The 14,050-nt window shown below is 46.0% G+C and overlaps 1 protein-coding gene across 1 annotated transcript in view; it reads right to left on the minus strand.

Moving 5' to 3' along the window:
• LOC139381258 (1-phosphatidylinositol 4,5-bisphosphate phosphodiesterase epsilon-1-like) overlaps nucleotides 1-14,050 on the minus strand; it is a 46,600-nt gene that overhangs the window by 10,226 nt on the left and 22,324 nt on the right. The window contains exons 9-20 of the mRNA XM_071124727.1: nucleotides 13,674-13,915; nucleotides 13,136-13,258; nucleotides 12,785-12,921; nucleotides 7,682-7,920; nucleotides 7,500-7,561; nucleotides 7,192-7,357; nucleotides 6,791-6,898; nucleotides 6,219-6,335; nucleotides 1,140-1,298; nucleotides 841-976; nucleotides 644-685; nucleotides 160-284 (exon numbers count right to left, since the gene is read on the minus strand). Of these exons, the coding sequence (XP_070980828.1) occupies nucleotides 160-284; nucleotides 644-685; nucleotides 841-976; nucleotides 1,140-1,298; nucleotides 6,219-6,335; nucleotides 6,791-6,898; nucleotides 7,192-7,357; nucleotides 7,500-7,561; nucleotides 7,682-7,920; nucleotides 12,785-12,921; nucleotides 13,136-13,258; nucleotides 13,674-13,915 (1,656 nt within the window). The remainder of the gene's footprint in view (nucleotides 1-159; nucleotides 285-643; nucleotides 686-840; nucleotides 977-1,139; nucleotides 1,299-6,218; nucleotides 6,336-6,790; nucleotides 6,899-7,191; nucleotides 7,358-7,499; nucleotides 7,562-7,681; nucleotides 7,921-12,784; nucleotides 12,922-13,135; nucleotides 13,259-13,673; nucleotides 13,916-14,050) is intronic.

Below are 14,050 nucleotides of genomic sequence, written 5' to 3' on the forward strand. Positions count from 1 at the left end.
ATACCAATAATATGTAAAATATGTATTTTTAAATGTTTAACCCCATGTCTCATGCTGTGATTAATCAAACATTAACGTACAAACTGGTTAATTAGCTTTTTTGTTTCTGGATTTACTAGATCCAACCAAATGTGACGAATGGAGATGGAAGACAAACACCTTTCCTTTGTTGTGAGTAGCGCTCTCACATTTCTTCATCTTCTTGGGGACTTCGTCACTGTGTTCAGTCTGTAACTTCTCCCCCGATGAAGACTTTCCCTCCGGTCTATCCTCCAGGATATTATCTGTATCAACGCAGACATTCCCAGCCAAATACATTATTCTTGCAGTCTAAACAAAAACACACACTCATTCAGTATAATCTAATTTGATGTTTTCGGTGACAAAGAACTATGTAACATTCAAACATTTGGCCAAAAGCTATTGGCTTTCAAGCCATCTCTTGTCTTTGACCCACTTGGTAATCAAATTGAGTGTCAGTGGATACTCATTTAGTAGACAAGAATCTTTTGAACCCCCTTGTGCAATGGACACAGTCACAGCCAGTGTACCAGAGCACTGCACAAATCTATTCAGCAACAGGACAACAAGCATGCGGTGGGTTTAGCTAATCTTAAGTGATTCATTTGATTACTTGTATTACCTTCTGGGACATAAGAAGCAGGAGATAAAGTGGGGACGTCAGCTGCAGAGGAAGAGTGAGTAGGGGGTCACAGGATGAGTAGAGGAATTGGGATAATTAAACGTATGCTGTCTGAGGGTATCATGAGGGTGTTACGACCCAAATGGCTTGACTATAAACTGGCAGACACAGGGATGCTATTGATGGTGTGATCATACCATCAGATAGTGATTCGTACTCATAGTCATATTCATCCTCATACTCTTCTTCCTCTTCTTCCTCATTGTTGATGGTTGGGAAGGGAGGAGGCATCACACTACTGGCCTGAGCATGCATCTGTGCCAACTGGTGAGCCTGTATCAGGAAGAGTTATTGAGGACAATCTTAGTTCATTCTAATTACGTATCAATGTACCATCATTTTAGGTACATACAGTACAGCACATGATACAGATAAAGGACTGGATCAGTAACTGTTAAGACAACTTTTGTTTAGTGTTCATTATCAGGGGCCTTGCTTTCTGTTTGAGGATGTCCACCGGCGTCTGGTGAGCTTTCAGCTTCTTGTTCTTGAGGAGGATTTTCCCCCTCAGTTGCCATGGTGATGGCAACAGCGGGTCGTCCGAGAAATCACTCTCAAACAGGAACTTTGTCACCAGCTTATCCCCAAACACAGTCTGTTGAAGGACAACACACAAACACACCATCAGAGTATTAATCTGTTTATGGAAGGGAAGACGGATCAATTATGATTGACTTATCAAAGGCAATGTATATGTTCCTGTTCACTAACTCTATACCTAACCTAAACTTTTACCCTAACCTTACCCCCTCTAACCCTAACCCACCCCCTCTAACCTTAGCCCCACCCCCTCTAACCCTAACTTCACCCGCTCTAACCCTAACCTCACCCCCTCTAACCTTAACCCCACCCTCTCTAACCCTAACCCCACCCCCTCTAACCCTAACCCCACCCCCTCTAACCCTAACCCCACCCCCTCTAACCCTAACCCCACCCCCTCTAACCTTAACCCACCCCCTCTAACCCTAACCCCACCCCCTCTACCCTAACCTCACCCCCTCTAACCCTAACCCCACCCCCTCTAACCCTAACCCCACCCCCTCTAACCCTAACTTCACCCCCTCTAACCTTAACCCCACCCCCTCTAACCCTAACCCCACCCCCTCTAACCCTAACCCCACCCCATAACCTACCCCACCTAACCCTAACCCCACCCCCTAACCCTAACCCCACCCCCCTAACCCCACCCCCTCTAACCCTAACCCCACCCTAACCCTAACCTCACCCCCTAACCCTAACCCCACCTAACCCTAACCTCACCCCCTCTAACCCTAACCCCACCCCCTCTAACCCTAAACCTAACCCTATCTTCACCCACTCTAACCCTTATTATTTCACTGTAACCTGGTCACTATACCTTATCCAACCTATTAGTTCCACCACCCACACATGCAATGACATCTCCTGGTTTCAATGATGTTTCTAGAGACAATATCTCTCTCTTCATCACTCAATACCTAGGTTTACCTCCACTGTATTCACATCCTACCATACCTTTGTCTGTACATTATACCTTGATGCTATTTTATCGCCCCAGAAACCTCCTTTTACTCTCTGTTCCAGACGTTCTAGACAACCAATTCTTATTGCTTTTAGCCGCACCCTTATTCTACTCCTCCTCTGTTCCTCTGGCGATGTAGAGGTGAATCCAGGCACTGCAGTGCCTAGCTCCACTCCTATTCCCCAGGCGCTCTCTTTTGACGACTTCTGTAACCGTAATAGCCTTGGTTTCATGCATGTTAACATTAGAAGCCTCCTCCCTAAGTTTGTTCTATTCACTGCTTTAGCACACTCTGCCAACCCGGGTGTTCTAGCTGTGTCTGAATCCTGGCTTAGGAAGACCACCAAAAATTCTGAAATGTTAATTCCAAACTACAACATTTTCAGACAAGATAGAACTGCTAAAGGGGGCGGTGTTGCAATCTACTGCAAAGATAGCCTGCAGAGTTCTGTCCTACTATCCAGGTCTGTACCAAAACAATTTGAACTTCTACTTTTAAAAATCCACCTCTGTAAAAACAAGTCTCTCACCGTTGCCGCCTGCTATAGACCACCCTCTGCCCCCAGCTGTGCTCTGGACACCATATGTGAACTGATTGCCCCCCATCTATCTTCAGAGCTCGTGCTGCTAGGCGACCTAAACTGGAACATGCTTAACACCCCAGCCATCCTACAATCTAAACTTGATGCCCTCAATCTCACACAAATTATCAATGAACCTACCAGGTACCTCCCCAAAGCCTTAAACACGGGCACCCTCATAGATATCATCCTAACCAACTTGCCCTCTAAATACACCTCTGCTGTATTCAACCAAGATCTCAGTGATCACTGCCTCATTGCCTGCATCCGTAATGGGTCAGCGGTCAAACAACCTCCACTCATCACTGTAAAACGCTCCCTGAAACACTTCAGCGAGCAGGCCTTTCTAATCGACCTGGCCGGGGTATCCTGGAAGGATATTGATCTCATCCCGTCAGTAGAGGATGCCTGGATATTTTTTTTTTAATGCCTTCCTAACCATCTTAAATAAACATGCCCCATTCAAGAAATTTAGAACCAGGAACAGATATATCCCTTGGTTCTCCCCAGACCTGACTGCCCTTAACCAACACAAAAACATCCTATGGCGTTCTGCATTAGCATCGAACAGCCCCCGTGATATGCAGCTGTTCAGGGAAGCTAGAAACCATTATACACAGGCAGTTAGAAAAGCCAAGGCTATCTTTTTCAAGCAGAAATTTGCTTCCTGCAACACTAACTCAAAAAAGTTCTGGGACACTGTAAAGTCCATGGAGAATAAGAACACCTCCTCCCAGCTGCCCACTGCACTGAAGATAGGAAACACTGTCACCACTGATAAATCCACCAATTTCAATAAGCATTTTTCTACGGCTGGCCATGCTTTCCACCTGGCTACTCCTACCCCGGTCAACAGCACTGCCGAAATTGTTGCCACCCCTATTACTAGCCTGTTCAACCTCTCTTTCGTGTCGTCTGAGATTCCCAAAGATTGGAAAGCAGCTGTGGTCATCCCCCTCTTCAAAGGGGGACACACTCTTGACCCAAACTGCTACAGACCTATATCTATCCTACCATGCCTTTCTTAGGTCTTCGAAAGCCAAGTCAACAAACAGATTACCGACCATTTCGAATCTCACCATACCTTCTCTGCTATGCAATCTGGTTTCAGAGCTGGTCATGGGTGCACCTCAGCCACGCTCAAGGTCCTAAACGATATCTTAACCGCCATCGATAAGAAACATTACTGTGCAGCCGTATTCATTGATCTGGCCAAGGCTTTCGACTCTGTCAATCACCACATCCTCATCGGCAGACTCGACAGCTTTGGTTTCTCAAATGATTGCCTCGCCTGGTTCACCAACTACTTCTCTGATAGAGTTCAGTGTGTCAAATCGGAGGGTCTGCTGTCCGGACCTCTGGCAGTCTCTATGGGGGTGCCACAGGGTTCAATTCTTGGACCGACTCTCTTCTCTGTATACATCAATGAGGTCGCTCTTGCTGCTGGTGAGTCTCTGATCCACCTCTACGCAGACAACACCATTCTGTATACTTCTGGCCCTTCTTTGGACACTGTGTTAACAACCCTCCATTCAAGCTTCAATGCCATACAACTCTCCTTCCGTGGCCTCCAATTGCTCTTAAATACAAGTAAAACTAAATGCATGCTCTTCAACCGATCGCTACCTGCACCTACCCGCCTGTCCAACATCACTACTCTGGACGGCTCTGACTTAGAATACGTGGACAACTACAAATACTTAGGTGTCTGGTTAGACTGTAAACTCTCCTTCCAGACCCATATCAAATATCTCCAATCCAAAGTTAAATCTAGAATTGGCTTCCTATTTCGCAACAAAGCATCCTTCACTCATGCTGCCAAACATACCCTTGTAAAACTGACCATCCTACCAATCCTCGACTTTGGCGATGTCATTTACAAAATAGCCTCCAATACCCTACTCAACAAATTGGATGCAGTCTATCACAGTGCAATCCGTTTTGTCACCAAAGCCCCATATACTACCCACCATTGCGACCTGTACGCTCTCGTTGGCTGGCCCTCGCTTCATACTCGTCGCCAAACCCACTGGCTCCATGTCATCTACAAGACCCTGCTAGGTAAAGTCCTGCCTTATCTCAGCTCGCTGGTCACCATAGCATCTCCCACCTGTAGCACACGCTCTAGCAGGTATATCTCTCTAGTCACCCCCAAAACCAATTCTTTCTTTGGCCGCCTCTCCTTCCAGTTCTCTGCTGCCAATGACTGGAGCAAACTACAAAAATCTCTGAAACTGGAAACACTTATCTCCCTCACTAGCTTTAAGCACCAACTGTCAGAGCAGCTCACAGATTACTGCACCTGTACATAGCCCACCTATAATTTAGCCCAAACAACTACCTCTTTCCCTACTGTATTTAATTAATTAATTTACTTTGCTCCTTTGCACCCCATTATTTGTATTTCTACTTTGCACATTCTTCCATTGCAAATCTACCATTCCAGTGTTTTACTTGCTATATTGTATTTACTTTGCCACCATGGCCTTTTTTTGCCTTTACCTCCCTTATCTCACCTCATTTGCTCAGATCGTATATAGACTTGTTTATACTGTACTATTGACTGTATGTCTGTTTTACTCCATGTGTAACTCTGTGTCGTTGTATGTGTCGAACTGCTTTGCTTTATCTTGGCCAGGTCGCAATTGTAAATGAGAACTTGTTCTCAACTTGCCTACCTGGTTAAATAAAGGTGAAATAAAACCCTAACCCCACCCCCTCTAACCCACCCCCTCTAACCTTAACCCCACCCCCTCTAACCCTAACCCCACCCCCTCTAACCCTAACCTCACCCCCTCCCTAACCTCACCCCCTCTATAACCTTAACCCTAACCTCACCCCCTCTAACCCTAACCCCACCCCCGATACCCCACCCCCCTAACCCTAACCCCACCCCCTCTAACCCTAACCCCACCCCCTAACCTAACCCCACCCCCCTAACCCTAACCCCACCCCCTCTAACCCTAACCTCACCCCCTCTAAACCTAACCTCACCCCCTCTAAACCTAACCTCACCCCCTCTAACCCTAACCTCACCCCCTCTAACCCTAACCCCACCCCCTCTAACCCTAACTTCACCCACTCTAACCCTAACCCCACCCCCTCTAACCCTCCCCTCACCCCCTCTAACCTTAACCCCACCCCCTCTAACCCTAACCCCACCCCCTCTAACCTTAACCCCACCCCCTCTAACCGTAACCCCACCCCCTCTAACCCTAACCCCACCCCCTCTAACCCTAACCTCACCCCCTCTAAACCTAACCCCACCCCCTCTAACCCTAACCTCACCCCATCTATCCCTAACCTTCATTTTTTTTGATCTGCTGCCTGAATATCCACTTTCTTGAGTAAAACACCAACAAGCATGAGAGCCCATTTAACATCTCAACATTTCAACAATGAACTGGACAGGATAGTAAGTAGGGCTACTCACCTTGAAGATGTTGGCCATCTTGCGTTGCTGCGGCAGGGAGCAGTGATTCTCTATGGACAGCATCACAGGCAGGTCAGAGGTCACAAAGGCTGATCGGTTCACTGCTTCCACCACATCCTGCAGGAATGGGAGTAGGAACTGGATTACATGTGCGGCAGGTAGCCTAGCGGTTAGAGAGGCGAGCCAACAACTGGTGGGTTGCCAGTTTGAACCCCGGTTCTGACAGAAAAAATCTGTCGGGAAGTGAGCAGGCAACACAAAATGTTGCTGCTACCAAATCCTAGATGCTGTTGTGCCCTTGAGCAAGGCACCTATCGCCCCACAATAACAGCCTCATGGGTGCCCAGTGTGGCACCCTGCACCTCTCCAAAACTGGTCTATGTATGTGTGTGTCTTTCGGAGGGGTTGGGTTATAAGCGGAAGTCAAATTTCGGTTGTAACTTGTGTGCAATTGACCAATAAAGTGATCTTATCTTTTTGAGTTCAACTCAACTCAAACCTGCTCAAACCAACTCAACTCTGTTCAATTCAACTAAACTGTGTTCAACTCAGATCAACTCAACTCAACACACCTTGAAGGGTATGCGGGTAGTGAGGGTGTGTCCGTGATAGATGATTGGTATGCCATCGTCTCCATCCCAACAGTCCAGTTCAACACTCCTGCATCCCTGCAGGAGCACCTGAGACAACAAGAAACCAAACAAACAATAATGTAGCGACCTTAGCATCACACCTAGAGACCTCTTTGGCTTGGATCAAGAAGGTTTGGATCTCTTGATGTAATTGGATAAGACGCAAGGACTCGGGTTCAAGCCCTGGTAGGGCTTCCCTCCAAATTTGCTACAGGATAGGCTTTTCACTGACAGTTTATCAGCACAACAGCTGTATTGCTGTACACTCAATCGGTTTGAGTAAATAACATTACATGGAGTATTATCCCCATCATGGTAATACCGAGTGTTCTGATTCTCACCTGGCTGTACAGCTCCACAGATGACTCTCCCTTGAGTTGGTGGGCAGTCAGGTAGGTGTTGTGTGATGTAGCGATGTAGTAGTAAGACAGAGGGTACTGGAGCTCTAACACATTCAGCTGAGACTCCTCCAGTTTGGAAGCAGAGTTGTCCTTGTCCATCAGATACCTTATAGCAGGGGAAAGCAAACCTAGGTTATTTCTGAATTGTGGTTATTTTTGGCTCAGTTTGTAAGAGCATGGTGCTAGTAATGTCAGGGTCATGGGTTCAATTCCGGTAGGGATCACAAACACATACTAAAAATACTGACCGTGCAAATCCCTCAAAGGACATCCAGCCAATCTGACGCAAACTGGCAGACGGTTCAAATTTCTGGAATACACAACACGTCTCTTACATTAATTCAGTGGAAGATTGTCTGACAAAAGACAAAGTAGAAAGTATACACACACACACATGCACAGACACCGACAATGACACACACACACACACCTGGATAATTCTTAGGACTTCATCATGCGAGTGGTTCTCTCCCTGACAGTTGACCAGGAAGTCATTGAGGTGCATGATGGTCATGCCCAGAGCTCCCAGCGAGACACTCTCCACGCCAGTACTGTTGGTCACGATGCTGGCTGCAGCTATGGCGTCTGAAATATGCTTCTGATTGTCTGACATGTGTCGCTTGATCCGGATGGAAAGGCCAAGATCCAGGCTGTTACGTGTCAGAAGGTCTAGTATGGAGGAAAATTCAAATAAGTATTTATAGACTTGACTTCAAAGCAAATATGAGTAGCTAAGTATATCAGACGACCTAGTCAGACGTCCTTTGTCCTCGTCTTGTAGTGTCCCGTGTATATATATATTTACACCTTTCTTCACATATCTTTTATATATTTTATTTTCAAACTTCAAAACACTCTCCTGCAACCCGCCTCACCAATTAAAAAAAAAATGTATTTACCTCAAATTTGAAATCCACAATAGAAGCTAGCCAGAAGCTAGCCAGAAGCTAACCAGAAGCTAACCAGAAGCTAGCCAGAAGCTAGCCAGTTTACTGGCTAACGTTAGTATTCAGCTAACCACGGTTTGTGGTTATCAGCTATCATGTAGCTCGAAAAGCTATCGGCAGTTTTGTACAACACGACTCAGACCAGAATATACCGGACCTATTTTCTCTCCATATCCCCAGATTTCAACCACAAGCTCTGGACATTTACACCTGGATCTCGCAGCTAGCTAGCTGCTATCCGTGTGACTATTGGCTTACGTCGATCCCGGAGCAAACATCAATTATTCCGGAGCTAGCCAGCTGAAGAGTTCCATCAGCCACTCCTGGGCTACAATCACCTATCCGGACCCGTTTTACTGCCGATGCGGAGCCCCACCGGGCCTTCACGACTGGACTACCGACGTTATCTGCCCGAGGGAGTTATCCAACTGGCCCCTCCGACGCGACGTTACCTGAACGCCCATCTGCGGCCCGCTAATCGTTAGCTGTCTTATCGGCTGCTATCTGAATAGGTCTATCGGACTATTTTTCTTGGGTCACTATAACTATATCTATTTTGCCAATTGGATTGATCCCCTCTACCACATGGAACCCCACTAATCTACCGACGGAAATGCACGAGGTGGCTAAAAACAGACCTCCATCCTCTGCTAGCTTGCTACCGATGGCCCGGCTAGCTGTCTGAATCGCCGTTACCCCAACCAACCTCACTACTCACTGGACCCTTATGATCACTCAACTAAGCATGCCTCTCCTTAATGTCAATATACCTTGTCCATTGCTGTTCTGGTTGGTGTTTATTGGCTTATTTCACTGTAGAGCCTCTAGCCCTGCTCATTATACCTTATCCAACCTTTCAGTTCCACCACCCACACATGCGATGACATCACCTGGTTTCAATTATGTTTCTAGAGACAATATCTCTCTCATCATCACTCAATACCTAAGTTTACCTCCACTGTATTCACTTCCTACCATACCTTTGGCTGTACATTATACCTTGAAGCTATTTTATCGCCCCCAGAAACCTCCTTTTACTCTGTTCCAGACGTTCTAGACGACCAATTCTCATAGCTTTTAGCCATACCCTTATCCTACTTCCCCTCTGTTCCTCTGGTGATGTAGAGCGGAATCCAGGCACTGCAGTGCCTAGCTCCACTCCTATTCCCCAGGCGCTCTCTTTTGATGACTTTTATAACCATAATAGCCTTGGTTTCATGCATGTTAACATTAGAAGCCTCCTCCCTAAGTTTGTTTTATTCACTGCTTTAGCACACTCTGCCAACCCAGATGTTCTAGCCGTGTCTGAATCCTAGCTTAGGAAGACCACCAAAGATTCTGAAATCTTCATCACTAACTACAACATTTTCAGACAAGATAGAACGGCCAAAGGGGGTGGTGTTGCAATCTACTGCAAAGATAGCCTGCAGAGTTCTGTCCTACTATCCAGGTCTGTACCCAAACAATTTGAACTTCTACTTTTAAAAATCCACCTCTGTAAAAACAAGTCTCTCACCGTTGCCGCCTGCTATAGACCAGCCTCTCCCCCCAGTTGTGCTCTGGACACCATATGTGAACTGATTGCCCCCCATCTATCTTTAGAGCTTGTGCTGCTAGGCGACCTAAACTGGAACATGCTTAACATCCCAGCCATCCTACAATCTAAGCTTGATGCCCTCAATCTCACACAAATTATCAATGAACCTACCAGGTACCACCCCAAAGCCGTAAACACGGGCACCCTCATAGATATCATCCTAACCAACTTGCCCTCTAAATACACCTCTGCTGTTTTCAACCAAGATCTCAGCGATCACTGCCTCATTGCCTACATCCGTTATGGCTCAGCGGTCAATCGACCTCCACTCATTACTGTCAAACGCTCCCTGAAACACTTCAGCGAGCAGGCCTTTCTAATCGACCTGGCCGGGGTATCCTGGAAGGATATTGATTTCATCCCGTCAGTAGAGGATGCCTGATTATTGTTTTTAAATGCCTTCCTCACCATCTTAAATAAGCATGCCACATTCAAGAAATTTAGAACGAGGAACAGATATAGCCCTTGGTTCTCTCCAGACCTGACTGCCCTTAACCAACACAAAAACATCCTAAAAAACAAAAACATCTGCATTAACATCGAGCAGTCTCCATGATATGCAACTTTTCAGGGAAGCTAGAAACCAATATACACAGGCAGGTAGAAAAGCCAAGGCTTGCTTTTTCAAACAAAAATGTGCTTCCTGCAACACAAACTCAAAAAAGTTCTGGGACACTGTAAAGTCCATGGAGAATAAGAACACCTCCTCCCAGCTGCCCACTGCACTGAGGATAGAAAACATTGTCACCACCGATAAATCCACTATAATTGAGAATTTCAATAACCATTTTTCTACGACTGGCCATGCTTTTCACGTGGCTACCCCTACCTCGGTCAACAGCACTGCACCCCCCACAGCAACTCGCCCAAGCCTTCCACATTTCTCCTTCTCCCAAATCCAGTCAGCTGATGTTCTGAAAGAGTTGCAAAATCTGGACCCCTACAAATCAGCCGGGCTAGACAATCTGGACCCTTTCTTTCTAAAATGATTTGCCGAAATTGTTGCCACCCCTATTACTAGCCCGTTCAACCTCTCTTTCGCGCCGTCTGAGATTCCCAAAGATTGGAAAGCAGCTGCGGTCATCCCCCTCTTCAAAGGGGGGGACACTCTTGACCCAAACTGCTACAGACCTATATCTATCCTACCCTGCCTTTCTAAGGTCTTCAAATGCCAAGTCAACAAACAGATTACCGACCATTTAGAATCCCACCATACCTTCTCCGCTATGCAATCTGGTTTCAGAGCTGGTCATGGGTGCACCTCACCCATTGATAAGAAACAATACTGTGCAGCCGTATTCATTGACCTGGCCAAGGCTTTCGACTCTGTCAATCACCACATCCTCATCGGCAGACTCGATAGCCTTGGTTTCTCAAATGATTGCCTCGCCTGGTTCACTAACTACTTCTCTGATAGAGTTCAGTGTGTCAAATCGGAGGGCCTGTTGTCCGTGCATCTGGCAGTCTCTATGGGGGTGCCACAGGGTTCAATTCTTGGACCGACTCTCTTCTCTGTATACATCAATGATGTCGCTCTTGCTGCTGGTGAGTCTCTGATCCACCTCTACGTAGACGACACCATTCTGTATACTTCTGGCCCTTCTTTGGACACTGTGTTAACAACCCTCCAGGCGAGCTTCAGTGCCATACAACTCTCCTTCCGTGGCCTCCAAATGCTCTTAAATATAAGTAAAACTAAATGCATGCTCTTCAACCGATTGCTGCCTGCACCTGCCCGCCTGTCCAACATCACTACTCTGGACGGTTCTGACTTAGAATATGTGGATAACTACAAATACCTAGGTGTCAAGTTAGACTATAAACTCTCCTTCCAGACTCACATCAAACATCTCCAATCCAAAGTTAAACCCCCCTTCACTCATGCTGCCAAACATACCCTTGTAAAACTGACCATCCTACCGATCCTCGACTTCAGCGAAGTCATTTACAAAATAGCCTCCAATACCCTACTCAATAAATTGGATGCAGTCTATCACAGTGCCATCCGTTTTGTCACCAAAGCCCCATATACTACCCACCACTGCGACCTGTACGCTCTCGTTGGCTGGCCCTCGCTTCATACTCGTCGCCAAACCCACTGGCTCCAGGTCATCTACAAGACCCTGCTAGGTAAAGTCCCCCCTTATCTCAGCTCGCTGGTCACCATAGCGGCACCCACCTGTAGCACGTGCTCCAGCAGGTATATCTCTCTGGCCACCCCCAAAACCAATTCTTCCTTTGGCCGGCTCTCCTTCCAGTTCTCTGCTGCCAATGACTGGAACGAACTACAAACATCTCTGAAACTGGAAACACTTATCTCCCTCACTAGCTTTAAGCACCAGCTGTCAGAGCAGCTCACAGATTAAGGCACCTGTACATAGCCCATCCATAATTTAGCCCAAACAACTACCTCTCCCCCTACTGTATTTAGTTATTTATTTTTGCTCCTTTGCACCTCATTATTTGTATATCTTCCTTGCACATTCTTCCACTGCAAATCTACCATTCCAGTGTTTTACTTGCTATATTGTATTTACTTCGCCATTTACTTCATCATGGCCTTTTTTTTTGCCTTTACCTCCCTTATCTCACCTCATTTGCTCACATTGTATATAGACTTATTATTCTACAGTATTATTGACTGTATGTTTGTTTTATGTGTAATTCTGTGTTGTTGTATGTGTCGAACTGCTTTGCTTTATCAACTTGCCTACCTGGTTAAATAAAGGTTAAATAAAAAAATATGTTAGGGCACTTAAGGGCTTTTCACACTGCACATTTTCTGAGCTTCCTGTGAGTTTGTAGTTTGAAGATTATTATTTCTAGCCTCCTGTTACTTCTAGCCCTTTTCCAGATCTGTTTTTCTCACCAATGCCAGTGGTCCGTAGCATGCCAAGCATTACTATACAACACATACAGATCTGGGACCAGGCTACATTACTCCTATGGAATCCAAATGGAATTGACCCCAACTGGGCAGGTAACTCACCCAGGTCTGGCTGCAGTTCTGTGACTGTGTCGTCGATGCTGAGGTGAGTGTAGAGAGGAGCAGGCTCAGAGGCAGACTGACCACAGGGCACAGCATGGGCATCAAACACATCTTTCAGGTCCTTACGACTCCGGATACTACTCACCAACATGGGAACAAAATATGTAGGCCCCAATTCACTCAATTGTAGGTCATGCTAGTGAGCAAATCAAACACACTACTGAAAGCCCTATCTGGAATGCCACAATCTGCCATTGATTAAATACTGGGAAAGGAATGTACATTTTATCAACAGTTAATGTATTACAATTTACAGCATAGATAGATTCATGTTGAGTTAGAGCAGATTACCTGAAGGACTTAAAGAGCTCAATAAACTCAGTAAAGCTCATGGTGCCATCTGATACCATGAGGTTCTGGAAGCTCTTTGATTGGCTCTTACCCCGGCTAGGTAGTGTCTGATTGGGCCTATTACTGAAGCGAGAAGCCAATAAAAATACACATTAAAGGAGATGTTATGTGTACCGAATTCCAGCACAAACATCCTCACACACAAATGAATGAAACATTAAGCATATACACACTCACACACTTAAGCAATAAGGCATGAGGGGGTGTGATATATGGCCAATATATAAGGGCTGTTCTTATCCACGGCGCAACGTGGAGTGCCTGGATACAGCCCTTAGCCGTGGTATATTGGCCATATACCACAAACCCCAGAGGTGCCTTATTGCTATTATAAACTGGTTACAAACGTAATTAGAGCAGTAAAAATAAATGCTTTGTCATACCCGGGGTATATACCACGGCTGTCAGCCAATCAGCATTCAGGGCTCAAACCACTCAGTTTATAATGAAGAATATACCCCACTTTGTAGCATATTACCCTGGTTGAGCCTTCTGATTGGAGGCTGAGGATGAGGACGAGATGGAGGAGGAAGATGTGCTAATGACCATGGATCTACTGCTGGAGGGGGAGAGAGGCCCTGGGAAACTATAGGAGCTGTTGTCATCTTGGTCTTGGTCCATGTTGTCTGTTGGGTCCGGTGCACTCCGTACTAAGATATCCCAACCACTCTTCACCTTATGTGACACCATCTCATCATCTGTGGCATCCCCACTGTCCCCCTATCACCATAAACACACACACACACAAACAAACAATTTAGTTATTTTATTGAAACTGACTCAACATGCTCTTCCAACCCAGCACCAGGAATTTGTGCAGGAGTTCTCTAATCTCTACTGAAAATATGTTTTCTC

The sequence above is a fragment of the Oncorhynchus clarkii genome, chromosome 23 (genome assembly GCF_045791955.1).
Source record: "Oncorhynchus clarkii lewisi isolate Uvic-CL-2024 chromosome 23, UVic_Ocla_1.0, whole genome shotgun sequence".
In the NCBI taxonomy this organism is placed as follows: domain Eukaryota; kingdom Metazoa; phylum Chordata; class Actinopteri; order Salmoniformes; family Salmonidae; genus Oncorhynchus; species Oncorhynchus clarkii.